Raw genomic sequence first — 15183 nt, 5'->3', positions numbered from 1 at the left:
CCCCGCGGCGCCGCCGCCGCCGCAGGAGAGGGAGGAGGGAGGGACAGGGGAGGAGGCGGCGGGCCCGAGCCCAGAGCCCGTCCCGGGAGCCGGCGAGCGAGCTCCGGCCGCGGCGGGAGGCGCCATCCCGGGGCCGCGGGCAGCCGGGCGCGCCTAGCCCTCCGCGCGGCTCGCCGCCGCCTCCCCCGCGGACACGGCCGCATCCTTCCCGCGGCGGGGAAAGCAGCCCCCCCTCGCGGAGCGGAGCCTCCTCTCTCCTCCTCGGGGGGGTGTCGCCACCTGGATCGCCAAGCGTGCGGGGTCCGGAAGGCAGCGACCGGAGCACCGTGACCCGCCATGGCTCAAGCGGCCAAACAGCTTAAGAAAATCAAAGACATTGAGGCGCAGGCCCTCCAGGAGCAGAAGGAGAAGGAGGAATCCAACAGGAAGCGGAGGAACCGCTCGCGTGACCGAAAGAAGAAGGTAAGAAGGGGGCGGCGGCGACAGCCGGGCGGCAGCGGCGCCCTGGAGGGGGCTGCCCGCCAGACCCGGGAGCGCGGCGGGGGCGCGGGGCCGGGCGCCGGCGGAGTTGGGGCCGCCGGAGTGTGGAGAGCGCGGGGCGCGGGGACAGGAGAGGACGGGGCTTCGGCGCGGCGGGGAGGGGACGCGGCGGGCGGCCGGCCGGGCGGAGCGGAGGCCGGGAGGCTGGGGGCGCGCCGAAGCCCGCCCGCCCGCGGCCCGCGGGGACCTTTCAGCACCTCGGACAGACGCCCGCAGGCCCGCGCCGCTCCCGGAGGAACTTTTCCTGCCTCGCCGCGGCCCGCGGGTTGGGTGGGCTGCCCCGCTCCGGCTCGCTGCCTCTGTGGATTTCCAGGGGCGCTGGTTTGGGTGAAGGCGACTCCGGGCTCGGGAGGCTTCTCTGCTCAGCGCCTGCCTCGGTGGCCGGCTCACCGGCGCGGAGGGCATCGTTCCCCGGGCTCTGAACAAGGGGGACTCCTGTCCTTCCCTGTCCCTCTTCGCTCCCAGGAAGCGCCTTCCCTAACGCCCTGGGACGGCGACAGAAAGGCATGACCCCGGGCACTTGGCAGTGTCTTCTCTTTGGGTACTTAAGATGAGCGGCCTCTGGAAGGCGGGCGGGTGCGTGCAGCCCGGCCCGAGGCCTGGTCCGAGGACAGGTCTGCCTTCCCGCGGCGGAATGAGAGGAGCTCTGCCCCCGCAATGACCCGGACTTCTTAGCAGAACCGTGGTTGTGCCCAGCGCTTTCCCTTCGGGTCTGGGGTCTTCCTGCCACTGATTTAAAGCGCCTTTAGAAACACCTTTGGCGAGAAGCACCGTTTGGTTGGAAACGCCTTTGATTTTGAAGGGAAAAGGGCAGTTACCTGGGTAGAGGGCTCCAGCCAAGAGGTGTTTTAGAACTACCCCCACCCTCCCTGACGGAGGAGGCCTGGAGTACTCGGGTGCGCTTCTGGGAACTGGAGATGGTGCTGAACTCCAGCTTCAGGAAAGCCATTTTCACCTGCGGGGGTCAATGTGGAGGCGCGGCCTGCAAGCCTTCTGGCCAGGGAGTAGGGTCCCCCGGGCTCCAGGGCAGAGGCATTGGTCTTGGCTGAGAATGAAACGTTTTTTTTTTCTGAGATTGTGTCGCCCTGAGAAAGAAGTTGGGAGCCCGTGGTTGACAGCAGGGTGTGGGGAACAGGCTGCCTGCGGGTCCCACTCCACCCACCAGCTGGTCAACAGGACCCACATCCAGCCTCTTCCTAGAGAGGAGACCCAGGGGCAGAGAGTTCTCCAATGATGACCGAAGTCACCATGCACTCTAGGCATTCCCCTGCCCCTTCAAAAGACAGCCCCTCCTCCCTCGAGGGATTGCCATCTCGTGCGTAAATAGTAGTTTCACAAAAGTACCACCCCTTTAGCGGCACCAAAAAAAAAAAAAAAAAAGAGGCCTTCCCCTTACCGGCGGTGAATCAGAGTTTGGGTTGGTGCCACTGACAGAGAACCTCACCCAGTCCTGCTGTTGGGGTCTGAATGCCTGAGCCCACCCTGTGAGGCAGGCCGGTGGAAGGCCGGGTGTATCCGATGCGTTCACCCGCTTTCCTGGCATGAACTCGACGTCTTGCTAGGGTGCTCTCTATTTCCATCCCTGCTATTGCCTTGGGAGCCAAGCCGATCCTCTCTCTCAAACTGCTCACTCCGTGCTTTTACCCTACTTCTTCCTCTCAAGCTTCTTCTTTGATGTTCTTGATGCCATAAATATTTTTTGAGCAATAGTAAAAAAAAAAAAAACACACACACCCAACAACCAAACCCTCTTCTATCTTTTTTCTTTGATTTCTTTTCATTCTACGAAACACTCTTTAACATAACTCCAAATCTTGACTGTATGTAAAACACACACACGGAAGTGCAATTTCAATATTCTTCTTCCCTCCTTGGATCTTAACCTTTACATTATTTACATTGTTAGTCCAGTTTCTTTCCATTTTCAGTGCGAGATGATGATACATTCCCCTCCCCCTGAGTTGGTTATGTTGTTTTACTAACTGGTCACAGCATACTGCGTCAGTGAGCATTCAAAAATCTTCCATACAGATTTTCATTATTTTATGCAGTGTCCTGTGTGCTATGGTTGATCCAACAAGAATAAGAAAATCTTAATTCAAAGGGATAGCAATGTCATAAACTGTTAGAGCTGATTCTTTGGGTAAGGGGGTGTATGGCACAGGATGAGGTGTGGGGGTCCTCCATATGTATTTCATACTGACTGTGAGTTCTCTTGGCCATTGGCATGGCCTTGAGAGCCATCTCAGAATGAAGTTAAAATTTACAGCAAAATACAAAATCACAAGAAGATGGAAGGCCCTGGGGAGAAAGGTGCGGCAGCAGAGAAATATGGAGAGGGCTCCTGAGGGCAGGTGGAGAAGCTCATGCAGGGGCTGGTTGAGCAGGTGACAGCGGGGGAGGGGACTCAACTGAAGGTTCACGTAAGGTGAGGTCTCAGACCATTTTTCACAAGTGAAGTAATTTTTCAAGGCAAAGTATATTGCAATCAAGCAGCTGAGGACTTTACAGCTGGCCACAGACTATGGGGGTGCTGTGGAACCGTCCTTACATCAGCCTGAAGAAAGAACCTCAGACATGCAAATAAACATCTTATTCCAGTGAATTGGCAATTCCTATGACTATAGAGCCACACAATGAGCATTCTGGATTTACTGAAAGGAAAGGTGGTTTTCCTATGGGCAGCCAGCTTAATGGGGACTGACTGAGCAGAACTGCATCCCTCCCCGGTTGTAGGAACAATCACGGTTGTAACTTCAGCGGCGGTTGCAGTTTTACAGCTGAGGATGTTGTGTGGGAAGGCGCTTGCTAAGGGGTACTGTGCATCGGGGGATGGTGCTGATGTTGTGACGCACTGACTGACACCGACAGAAACCACCTTGACACAGGGAGCTGCGTGGAGACTCTGGGGCTCCGAAAATGCCTGCATTCATCTGGGGCCTCATTCAGTTTTCTGTTTGTGCAGCACACATCCTCGCCTGATGTTTGCTGGTGGAGTGCAGCTTTTTAAAAAAGACTAAACTCTAGTATTTATGACATTTACTAATAAGCCCCCTTGCTTCTGAAGGGTTGGATGGAAATGAACAAATTGCCAAGCATGAGTAAAGCAGGCATTTGCATTAAGAACGGGAGCTTTCTAGGGCTGAGAAAGCCTTGGGCATGAGAATGTGTGTGCTTTTTATGTTTACCCAGAAGCTTGAGGTTAGGAGAGGATGAGAGGGAGGTTGAGGAGAAAGTGAGGCTGAGGCTGGAATGGGAGGAAGAGGGGTAGAATTAAGGGAAGGAGGAGAGGATGAAGAGGTGAGGGAGACAGAGAGGGAAGGAAGGGGGCTGGCATCTCAGCCCTGCTTTGAGGGGTTACACTAATCCTGCTACCTGCAGTACCGGTGAAGTCCCCCGGTAGTATTCTGAGCTCATCTCTTTGTCTCTTGCTCTCTCCACTGACTTCACCTTCTGATGCTGGTGAAGGAAAAGATCTTGCCCTATTCATAGCTGTGTATGCCATACCTAGCTCAGTGCCTGATGGACAGTGGACATGCAATAAATGAATGTGTGTGGAATGAGTGTCAGATGAGTGGATCCATATGTTTGTCTCTGCTTGCCTGCATGTGGTCCTGGGCACAGGCATGTGTGCAGGTGAGCAATACTGTCTTTGACTGGCTATCTTTGTGAGGCATCTGAAGAGAGCCTGTTATTGCCTTGTTTTCTGATCATTTGCAATACAATAGAAGTTTGTAGGCAGGCAGCAGAACCACCTAATTTTTTGGTGCAGTGAATTTTACCACAGAGCAGGTAGTTAGTTCCTTGCAGGGTCTCTGCTGCACTAAATGTCGATCCAAGTGTTTTCAGCCACTTGGAACAACGGCAGTGTTTGCACAGGGCCCCAAGGAGCCAAGCAGAGGAGGGCGCAGAAACGAAAACGCAAGCCCAGGAGTGGAAAGTGAGCATCACCCTTTGCCAGGCGGGCAGCGCCCCCAGCCTTTCCAGTCTGTGCCGCACTCCTGGGAGGGCCTTCGGCCTCCCTCGCACAGCTGGGCCAGGCCCTGCTCCTGGACTGCAGAGATGTCTTTGGTGGAGCCAGTGATTGGAACTGCAGAGGAGATTTGGGGGTACCTCCGTGAGAGACCGCAGTGGTGGGGCCGGGCTTGTCACCAGGATGGTAGATGGGGGGTTATATGGGCCCACATCGCCCGTTTGTAAAGCGCCTCAAATTTACACTTCTGCTGTTGTCTCCAAAGGAGTTTATATATTTAATCTAAGAGATCACTGACAAGATCAAAAGCGAATGATGTTCATCGCACGTCTTTAAACCCAGGCCTTATTGCTAAATGACATGCAACATGAATTGATATTCATAGAGTAAGTCTCTCTTTGGCTTATGAATAGTATGATTCTGTTGCATTGTGTGTTCATTACTAAACGTGTTAATGTATTAGTTGCAAGCTTTTAAAATACACCACAACTTTGATAACCCTGCTTTGGCTTCTCTTCTTATTTCAGTACCTTGGGAGCCCCCCAAAGTCGAAGTGGCCCTGCCCCTCTCGAGATCTGGGAGGTGCTTGCAGTGGCTGGAGATGTCGGGTATTCCAAGCCTGCTCTACATCCGCCTTCTAGCCCAGCACCTCCCTGGCTGCTGCAGCGGCAGTGCTGCGGGGGCTGTTCCCAGGGTGATTCCATCACCCCCCAACCATCCGCTGGACCAGGAAAGGGGGTTTTCGAGGGCAGAGATGTTACACCCTCAGTTACGTCCAGAACTATATGGTTTGCACATTATTCGCTTCCCACAGCCCCTGTCTGAAGTAGGTGGGGCAGCCGCTGTAATTCAGAGCCTGAAGGAAGTGACCTCCTCGTAAAGGGGGCCTAAAGCCAGCCTCTAGGACCGCTCTCTTCTCTTTTCACCCCAGCAAACTGCTTGCTCCCTGGTTCTGCCTGTCTCCTCTCAGTGTAGCAATGCTTTTTTTTAAACCCCAGTCGAAAGCCTCAGTCCTCCCTCTTCCAATAAAAATGAGCAAGCGGTCGGGAGTAGGCACTGTGTGCTGGGCACTTCTCACACATGTTAACTCATCCCCAGGCTTTACCTCCATCCTGCCTTTGTAAGGCTGATCTGCTCTCCATTTATTCCTCCATCAGTGTCACAGCCCATCACTCTCTTCTTCAAGAAACTCTCCTGAATGCTCCACCTCACTCCCCACCATCTCCCTGCACTCTCCTCACGGGGACCTGTCATTTGTTCTGGGGTGTGTGTGTGTGTGTGTGTGTGTGTGCGTGACCCTCATTCTTGTTTCACCCCTTCTGGATTGTGAGCTCCCTGAAGCCAAAGCCTGAGTCTTTGTATAACCACCCAGTAAATAATACGGCTCGCATTGATTCAGAAGCTACATTTAACAGGTTCAGATTTTTTTCCCCAGACTTTCTATTTGATGTTGGAAGACTTGGTTCTTAGAATTAGAACCAAGTGGATCTGTTTCTTTTTCTGAATTATCCTGATCAAAGCAAAGTCTATCGTCATCCATGTTAGGGTTTTGTAAAAAGGCAAGTAAGGTTTGCTCGGCTCTATATCTCTATTTTTGGTTCTCAAAAAGCAGCTCAAAAGTCTGCCTCTTACAGGGCATTAGGCGAGGAGTCGATGCCTGGGTTCCAGTCCCAGCTCTTGCATTTCTCAGCTCCAGGTGGTGAGCAAGCCTCTGAACTCCTCTGAGCCTCAGTTTGTGCATCTGGAAAACAGGGATGAGAATCGAATGGGGGTATGCCCTGTAAAATTTAAACTCCCATGTGTTTCCGAGCTTATCGTTAATGACGTGTCTGTGAACTAACTTATCCTCTCTAATAGATGCAATGTCAGACAAAGCTCACACCCAACTTTCCACGGTAGCGGGAGCGCGGGGTGCCTGCCTGGGGGGTTGGGGGTGGGGGGTGCACGATATTACTTTGGTGCTGGCAAATGCGAGAAGGGTGCTTTCAACCATATCTTCATTTTATTTTCAGGAAAAGAATGAGTTTTCTATCTTGATAAGATTTATTATCATAGGCTCAGTTATCTATGTGGGCTACAACTTTGAACTATTTCCTACAACATGAGCTATTTCCTCCTTACTTTCTGTTCTGGAGATTTCTCTACCTACCACTGCATCAGCATCTCTTCCATATAATTGTTTAATAACGTGCTGCATTACATGTGCAGATACCAAGTGACAATGTTTCTGCCATTGTCATCTGTTCTTTCCTCCTCCCTGGGATTTTAAAAAATATTTTATTTATTTATTTTTAGAGAGAGGAGAAGGGGAGGAGAAAGAGAGGGAGAGAAACATCAATGTGTGGTTGCCTCTCGCACACACACCACCCCAGGTTGGGGACCTGGCCTGCAACCCAGGCATGTGCTCTGGCTGGGAATCGAACCAGTGACACTTTGGTTCGAAGTGGACTATGTTAAAGCCTTGCCTGGCAATTGCTGTATTATCCGAAGTAGGACATGGAAGTGGTCCCTACATGTTCCAAGAATGCCATCCCTGTGAGGGCTGTGGCCAGCAGGTCCGGGTGTGGGCCATCCAGGTTTGGAACACCCAATGACGGGCCATCAGACTCCTCCAGGGAGCATCGGCGCACCTTAGGAGTGCAAGCCTGACACACCTTCGATGAAGGAGAACTCATGCTGTGGGCACTCAGCTCGAAAGCTGGGATGTCATGGCCAGCCAGTGTTTTAATAGCTTTGTTTTCTTACCTGCTTCCCACGTGACTGGGTGCTTCCCCTCAGAGAGAATTTCTCCGAGTTTTTGCTAAGGTGCTAATACAGTTCCAGTTAATATTGCATTTTTACCCATTTCAGAGTATCATTGACAGTGATAGCTGCAGAGCAACCTCCTCTGCTTACCGAAGGTGGGGGTGTGTGTTTATGGAGAGCTTGCGCGCCCCGGAGCCATTACCTCACTGGATCCTCCAAACAACCATCCGGCGGGTCAAATGAGGACAGAGCTGGGCTTAAACCCAGAGCCAGCTGACTTCAAAGCTTATTCACGGACCTCTGCACTAGCCTGCCTTCTCGGGCATTTGTTGGCCCCCAGGAGATTCAAGGCTATTCCAGGCACTGAGAGGGGAGTCTGAACTGATGCTCTATTTCCCTGCCTTCTTGTGGAGGACTTGCAGACTGGGGGAAAAGCTCTCAGAGGCGGAAGTACTCCTAGGCGACGGTGCAGGCAGGTGATTTGGGCTCAGGACAGAAGTGCTGCAGTCTGGATTCCGGTGGGAACAGAGGTATCCAAAGACTCCTCTGTAGGTCTCAGGACCGACCCATGTGATGGTAAGGACCTTGTCCAGGCATCTGGGTCCTTATGAAAGGACCACAAGGGTCCAGATCAAAGAGCCACTGAAAACCGAGTTGTTGGGGTTACCTGCTCTGTCTCCAGCTCCCCTGCCTCACAAAGTGGCTATTTCCTCCTTACTTTCTGTTCTGGAGATTTCTCTACCTACCACTGCATCTCTTCTGTATAATTGTTTAATAATGTGCTGCATTACACGTGCAGATACCAAGTGACAATGTTTCTGCCATTGTCATCTGTTCTTTCCTCCTCCCTGGGATTTTTAAAAAGATTTTATTTATTTATTTTTAGAGAGAGGAGAAGGGATGGAGAAAGAGAGGGAGAGAAACATCAATGTGTGGTTGCCTCTCGCACACACACCACTGGGGACCTGGCCCGCAACCCAGGCATGTGCTCTGGCTGGGAATTGAACCAGCAACACTTTGGTTCGAAGGCCAGCACTCAGTCCCTCAAGCCACATCAGCCAGGGCATCTCGGGGATTTTTGCTTGGCACACAGAGGAACCCCTTGCCGGGAGCTGACCTTGGCTGGGGTGTGTTAGGGGCAGGTAGGAGGAGAAGATGAGCACAGCATAGTCCTTGACCGGAGTTCTTACATCCATTCCCAGGATCCCTGTGATTTCATTTTCTGCCCTCAAGAAGTCAAGTGGGCTAAGTAATGACCACCAAGAGGAGTGCAGTCAGGGAGAAAACAGGCACAGGAGATTAGAAGGCACAGAATATCATTGGAGTAGAATTGGGAGAGAAGGGGATGGAGTGAGAAGAAGCACTAAAGGAAAAGGGAAGGAGGTGCCTAATGATGGACTGGCCATGACTCCTAAACCCAACTCTGAGATGGAAGAGACAGCCCCAAATACACAAGGTGGGATGCACGGGAAAAGAGGAAGGGAGTGATAGTCCTGGTGGCCTCTCAGGTTTGCTAGTGTCACAACCACCTGCTGGGGGGTGGGACTTGTTAGAAGCAGACCTGCCCCATCTCCCACTGCAGAATCTGACACTCTGGTGGGCAGGCCAGCGCCCCCCCCCCTCCATGGAGCTTGCTTAGAGCTCACTGGAGAGCTTCTGTGTTAGCAGACTGACAAGAACAGGTTGATGGAATGTGGGAAGACTAAGGGAGAATCAAACCAGGAGATGCAGGAAGGAGGTGAGAAAGTGGAGGGTTGCATTCACTTATTATTTACTCTGTATCCAATTCCCCAAAGGAAGTGGGCAAGTTAAGAACTGACTTTAACACTGCAACCATACCTATGGGGGAAGGAAACTTGGAAGGGGGTGGGCTAGGGGTCTTCCGGGGTAGAGGCTGGGTCTTCATGGACAGCTAGGGGTCAGCCTGGTGAATGAGGGGCAGGATGGTCAGATGAGGCAAGAGCAGGTGTAGAGGAGAGCACAGATGTGGAGGAGGAGGTGGTCTAAAACGGTGGGCTTACGAGCAGGAGCAGGGGGAGCAGAGTGAGGGAGAGCATAAGGAGGCTGGAGAGGGAGGCGACCCTGTGGCCCACCTGGGTCTGAAGGGCAGAGGCAGCCCTGAGGGGCTCCAGGTGGAGGTCTGAAGGTTACTGTGCCTTCGGTGCAGAGATGGGCTGGGTGGGGTAGTGCTGTGATGAGCTGGGCACCTGTTATGCTGACGGATGGTAACCCAGCCGAGGGATAGGCTGGTGTGAGCTGGAGTGGCTGGTGGGGATGGACAGCATGTGACAAACCGGAGATGACTGGGCGCCTGAGAAGGTTGGTCTTCGTGGGTAACACAGTATGTGCCAGTAAGTAGTCAAGGATGATGCCGAAAGCTTCATTTTGACATATGTTAACATATTTGCGTGTGTGTGTGATTAAATGTCTATGAAACCTCATTTCTGACTTGGTGTTGAGTAGTTAGTTGGGCGTGCCTTTCACCTAGGAAAGAGGAGGGGGAGCAGGTTAGGAAGAAACTAATAAGTCCTTTTTGGAGAATATATTGTTAGGTAGCTTCCTGGGGCTTCCACTTGATAGAGGGAGTGAGCTGATAGATGCGCTCTTAAATATCGGGGAAACTGTCAGGCTCATGCTGGAACGGAGAGGCAGTCAGTTCGGGCCTGAGCTCTTCCAGACTGCAAGTCTTTTGAGGGATCGCTTCCAGTAGGCACCTGCCCAGACGGAACCTTACCCGTGGATGCTCACGCTGGCAGGGAAGGCAAGCCCTGGGGCGAGAGCCCTGCCTCCTGTAGGGAGGCAGGGGTAACCTGCTCTTAAACAGATGACTTTGGCACCATCACCCATAGGGTGAAATGCTAATGCAATCACTAAATACGATGCTTAAGAGAACTTGTTCTCAAGAATTTGCTTCTAATAAAGCAGGAATACACTTAGATGTAATGTAATTTAAAAATGTAATGTAATTAAAAGGAAAGACGGGGGCTGCCCTGCTGTCAAAGAGCACAGCCAGGCCCTTCTCTGCCGATGTGTCTTCCACGGGTGAAAGCTGCGATTTGGAGATGACTTCCCTGCACCCCAATAAGGAAGTCCAAGGTGATGTGGACCAGAGCCAGGCAGGTCCCAGAGTGACAGAATGTGTTGGCTCATGGCGGAGCTGGAGTGTGGTCCCGAAAGTCTGGGCAGCCTGGTCTTGGCATGCAAAGCGGCCCATTGTAAACCAACTTGAAAATGTGTGTGTGTTGGGCCTGATACTCCACTCTGAGCCAGCGTGATCTTCCAGAAATGCAAATCAGGTCTTGACAGTCTTGCCCTTAAATCCTTCAGTAGTTTCCTAATTGCCCTTAAAATATGGTCCCGGGCCATGCTCATCACTCTGGCTTCCTTGGCGCCCCTATCTAGCCCGCAGCTGCCTTCCCCAGCACCTCTCTCTCTCCCCTGCGAGCCGCACCCAGCTGTTCTCTGAACTCATTCTAGTACTCTGGATTTGTGTGCTTTCTCTGCCGGCAGATCATCCCGTCTGCTGACTCGCCTCAAACACTAACGCCGACTCCTCTGTCAGAATTCCATTTAAACATTGCCTCCCAATCCCTGGATGAGGTTAGGCCACCCTGTCCGGTGCTGTTCTGGTGTGCCTGTGGGCAAGGTGACCAGGAAATCACAGAAAATTAAAAGGACTTTAGAGTGTGTCGGGAGGGCATCTTGATGTCGAGGTGGCCGCAAGGAGATGTGGGCTTTGGAAGCAGATGGCATCAGGTGGTCCTGGGCTGGTATCCGGGCTCCGGTGTTACTAGCTGGGTGACCTTCGGCAAGGTGTGCAGTCAGCCTCCCCGAGCCTTTGTTTTGCCGTTTGTAAGGTGGGGAGAATAATACCTACCACGCACCCACGCAGGGTTGTCGGAGCGGATGAAGGATGGAATGAGTTAGTATGTGTAAAGCGCCCGAGGTGTAGGAAGCACTGGATAACCCCTGCTGCGGTGCCTCCGTCCCCACTCATACCCACCTCCTGCCCTGGAGCAGCCTGTGAAATCAAGGCATGGGCTGCGGGTGTGGTGGGGGGCGGGTGGCAGCAACGCACATCTGCACCCAGAGTGCTGAATGGATAAAAAAAGGGTTTTAGAAATATGAACAGCAGAGGTTTCCTCTTAAACCCTAAATAAGATTCAGAAGGTGAATGTCTGGGCCCACTTAGCTAAATTCTCACCTTGTGTGTAATTTAAACATAGCGAGCTCCTTTCCAGAGATGGCCGTCAAGGTTACATCCCAAGGTTGAGCATGCTTGTCTCACATTGCTGCCAGTTTCTTAAATGAATTAGGCAGGTCTGCAGAGAAACGCGAACCTGAGGCAAAACTCCAGTCAAGCAGCCCAAGTCCACAAAGCCTCGAAGTCGGGAACCTCTGTCTGGTTGTACGGACTTTGTGGAGACGAGAGTCTCCCTCGGTGTGGAGCTTTGGCGGATTCCCTTTAATGCCATTTGAATGAGCTGCTCCGTCTCTGTGGCTCTGAAACAAGAACGCTGCCCCACTGATTCTAGGTCACGCGTCCTGCCCCTGCCGTGGGACGCCTGGGGCAGGGCCGGGGTGCAACAACCCACGAGAAATTCCGTCTGAGAGGCAGCTCTGCTTCTGAAGAGTGCGCAGTGGAAGAGACCCGTGCCTGTCCGCTGTCCCTGGGTGACGCCTAGGGAGCTACCCCATTAGGGCCGCGCTCCTGAGCAGGTGGGCTTCACTGTTCACTTGCAGGTAGAGAAAGCCCTAGCCAAACGGTCCATCTTTGTTTTCACACTGTCTTCTTGCTTGTCACGGGTGTCCCGGCCTATTGACCTCATTCTTGAACAGATCTGCATGTGAAGGGCATCTGGACTCCAAGCCATGTGCTTAAATCTTAGCTCTTTAACCCATATGTCCATAATGCCGCACACACAACAGGACCTTGAAAAGAGGCAGATGGGAAAAGACATTCTTAGTGATTCTGTATCTTGGTGATTCTGTGGTAACTTCTTGTCTTGCCCTCCAATCCAGTCTTCATCTTGTGGCAAGAGTCATGTGGGTTTTTTTTTTAATGCATATCCACAGTCGCCCCTTCCGTTCATAAGACCTTTCTTTCAGCTGCTTCCCATTGGCTGTGAGGACCTGCCAACCACTGAGGTCCTCTGCTTCCTGCCCCCACCGCACTGCCAGGGTTTGCCATGCTCTGCTGGCCCTGCGCCTTCGCCCACTTCTTCCCTCTCTCCGAGGCGCAGTCTAATCCCTACTCACCCTTCATGGCCCTGCTCCGCTGTCCCCAAGAAGCTTCCTTGACTCTGGGTCAGAGCTGTTATAGAGGGGGTGCCTACCCTGAAGGGGGTTGGTGAGCTGTCCCTGAATTGGCCCAGGGAGGTTCCCAGGCCTTTTAAAGTTAATGGCATTTACGACAAAGTCCTAGGACAACACAGGGTTATCAACCCAGTAAGGAAACAAAACTAGTTCATCATCCTGTGTTTCTCAGGATGGTGAAGCCTGAGCGTGATCTGGACTGTAGGAGCCCCCCTCCCTCCCACTGTGCCCCTCGGATGTGTGAGCCTTAACTGCACGCGGTTGTGGAGGGAAAGAGCAGACCCTGGGCTGAGAGAGCTCGGGTTCAGTCCTAGTTTTTTTCACTGCGTGGTGTAGCTCTGGACACTGCTTTGAGCCTCAGTTTCCCTACTTCTAAAATAAAGGGGTTGGCTTAGAGGCCTTCTAAGCCTCTTCTGGGAGGACTCGCACCTCGGTGATTGTGTGAATTTACAAAGCCACGGACGTGGCCAAGTGACTCCCAGATGCCAGCCAGCTTCCCCTGGCTAAGCTGGGCCGGAGGGAGAGCCAGCTGAAGGCGGCCGTCCTGGGTTGTGGTCCAGGTCTGGTGGACACCAGACTGCCGGGCACAGGAGCGTTAGCAAAAGCATGAGACCACCCCGCATGGGGTTCGGTGCAGGTCCTTTGTAGTCACCCGTCCAATGCACTGTTTTCACAGCAGCGACACTGGGCAGATGAGGGAGAGGAAAATGTCCTGATAAGGTGCAGGGGCCATGTGGGCGGTTAGACAGTCACAAAGCTCAAGGTCAGCAGCTCTGGTCCTTTGGGAGGGTGTGTGTAGACGGCCTGTGAAACTGGGCACCCCTGTGACCCTATAACCTCCTGCTGGGACCAATAGGGTGCCTCCTTCTACGTGTGCAACGTCTGCCCCCTGTGAGCAGAGATGGCAGGAGGCAGGGCACCTTCTATTTTCAGTGCCAGGTGACTGGGCCTGTCACACCCAGAGTTGCTTTCAAGGTCATGAACAAGGTGAGCCTCCTTCTGTGGAGCTTGTTGGCCTTGACTCCAGTGGGGAGGGGGCCGGAGCAGCTCTTTCTCCTGCCTTGTCTTAGAAGGCAGACCCAGGCGACCCTGGCCCCCAGGGCAGGCAACTTGCTGCAGGATACACGGCATGCTCCGTCAGAGAGTCCCGGCTTTGTAGGGACTCCTTTTCAAGGTGAACTGCCCATTTGGGGCAAAGCCCACCTTTGTCACCTGCTGAGTTTCTGAGGAGTCAGCACTTTCAGGAGAGGCTAGTGCCCCAATTTAGTGCTTCTTGCATTTCGGCCTCTGCCCCGCTGGCCCTCCCCTCCCTGGAGTGCAGAGCTCGCTGGTTCAGTGGAAACTTCAGGCGCCGAAAACCTGTCATGTTTTCCTCAGTGGCTGCTCTGCTGGGGCCAAGTGGAGGAAGGACAGACTGTCCCAGTGAGGGGGACATCCAAGTCTGAGCTCTCAGTGAACTCGAACCCTGCCCAGTGGTCACATCTGGGAGATGAGCCCCCCTGGGTATTCCAGCTGCGAAGAGCCTTGGGGCCAGGGCGGTGGGTGACCCGTGGATAGCAGGGACAGTCACGCAGAGCTCGGACTGCCAAGCGTTTCTGCCCGCCACCCCTGGTCATTTCTCTGTCCTCCTAACAGCCCTGTGGAGAGGCAGGGGTCAGGTTCCCCAGTTCACATGGGTGCAAAGTCAGACTCAGCAAGACTAGGCGTGTTTCACCCCGTGGAGAAATGCGGGGGCTGGAGCTGAAACCTCGGACTGTTTGTCTGCCTGTCTCCAAAGGCCTGGTTTTTATAACAAGCAGGAGGTAGCAGGTGCAAGGTGTTGGGGATTAAAATTTGTGTTGTTTTCTGTTTTTCTCATCTATCAACTACCTACCCAGCTACCAGCTGGAAAACAGTGAGGCCCAGCCATGGGTGGCTGATGTTCTCTCCACTGAGGGAGAGAAGGGAAGGCAAGGGACACCTCTGACCCGCACAGGGGCTGGGAGAAGAGCCCACTTTACAGGGGGGCGCCTCGGGGTGCTCAGCAAGGTTAAGTAGCTTTCCCAAGGTCATACATTCTCTCAGAGCTGGGGCTGGGGTTTGTACCAGCTGCCTGATTTGGAAACCTTCACCTTACCGCTCCTGGGGCTATTATGAATTTTAAACAAAATGAAATAGACAAAGTGCTTAAATGGGGACCTATGAAGGGCAAGAGATGAAAAACATTTTAAAAGCACTTAACACACAGCCTAGACCTGGGTGAGAATTCTGCGTGTCAGTTCCTTTGACTCTGTGAGATAAAATACCTCTCTTACCTGGGCGGAGGAGGCACGCATTCCCTCCAAAAGAACCAGCACCACAGATGTGGATACAGAGACAGGGATGGACATACGGTCAGCCAGACAGATGGATATGAGAGTGGCACCAAAAGCCCCCATAATTATCCTCTGGAGGGTAGGCCCCTTGTAGTACAGGCTGCCCCCACTAGGTGAGCGTTCCAGGAACCCATCTGTATCAGTGCAGCAGCTGGTGTTGTTGTGAGAGGCTGCGTGCAGCTTCAGTGAATTTCTCTGAACATTCTTTCAATGCATTTGCCCATTTTATGGTGGGTGATTTACGAGCACACCTGC

At 53.1% G+C, this 15183-nt stretch overlaps 1 protein-coding gene across 8 annotated transcripts in view; it reads left to right on the top strand.

Moving 5' to 3' along the window:
- Positions 1–237: 237 nt before the first annotated feature.
- Positions 238–15183, top strand: part of ANK1 (ankyrin 1) — a 196100-nt gene continuing 181154 nt past the window's right edge. For 3 of the 8 annotated variants that reach the window (XM_037055451.1, XM_037055444.1, XM_037055443.1), the window contains exon 1: positions 239–462. In XM_037055451.1, the coding sequence (XP_036911346.1) occupies positions 337–462 (126 nt within the window). In that variant the 5' untranslated portion in view covers positions 239–336. Of the gene's footprint in view, positions 463–15183 lie in introns of all 8 variants that reach the window. The other 5 variants (XM_037055452.1, XM_037055450.1, XM_037055447.1 and 2 more) reach the window with 3 other exon arrangements.

The sequence above is a fragment of the Sturnira hondurensis genome, unplaced genomic scaffold (assembly GCF_014824575.4).
Source record: "Sturnira hondurensis isolate 20B ecotype Veracruz unplaced genomic scaffold, ASM1482457v3 Scaffold0008640, whole genome shotgun sequence".
Classification (NCBI taxonomy): Eukaryota; Metazoa; Chordata; class Mammalia; order Chiroptera; family Phyllostomidae; genus Sturnira; species Sturnira hondurensis.
The sequence above is the reverse complement of the archived record's forward strand: the minus strand, read 5'-3'. Positions and strand labels throughout refer to the sequence as shown.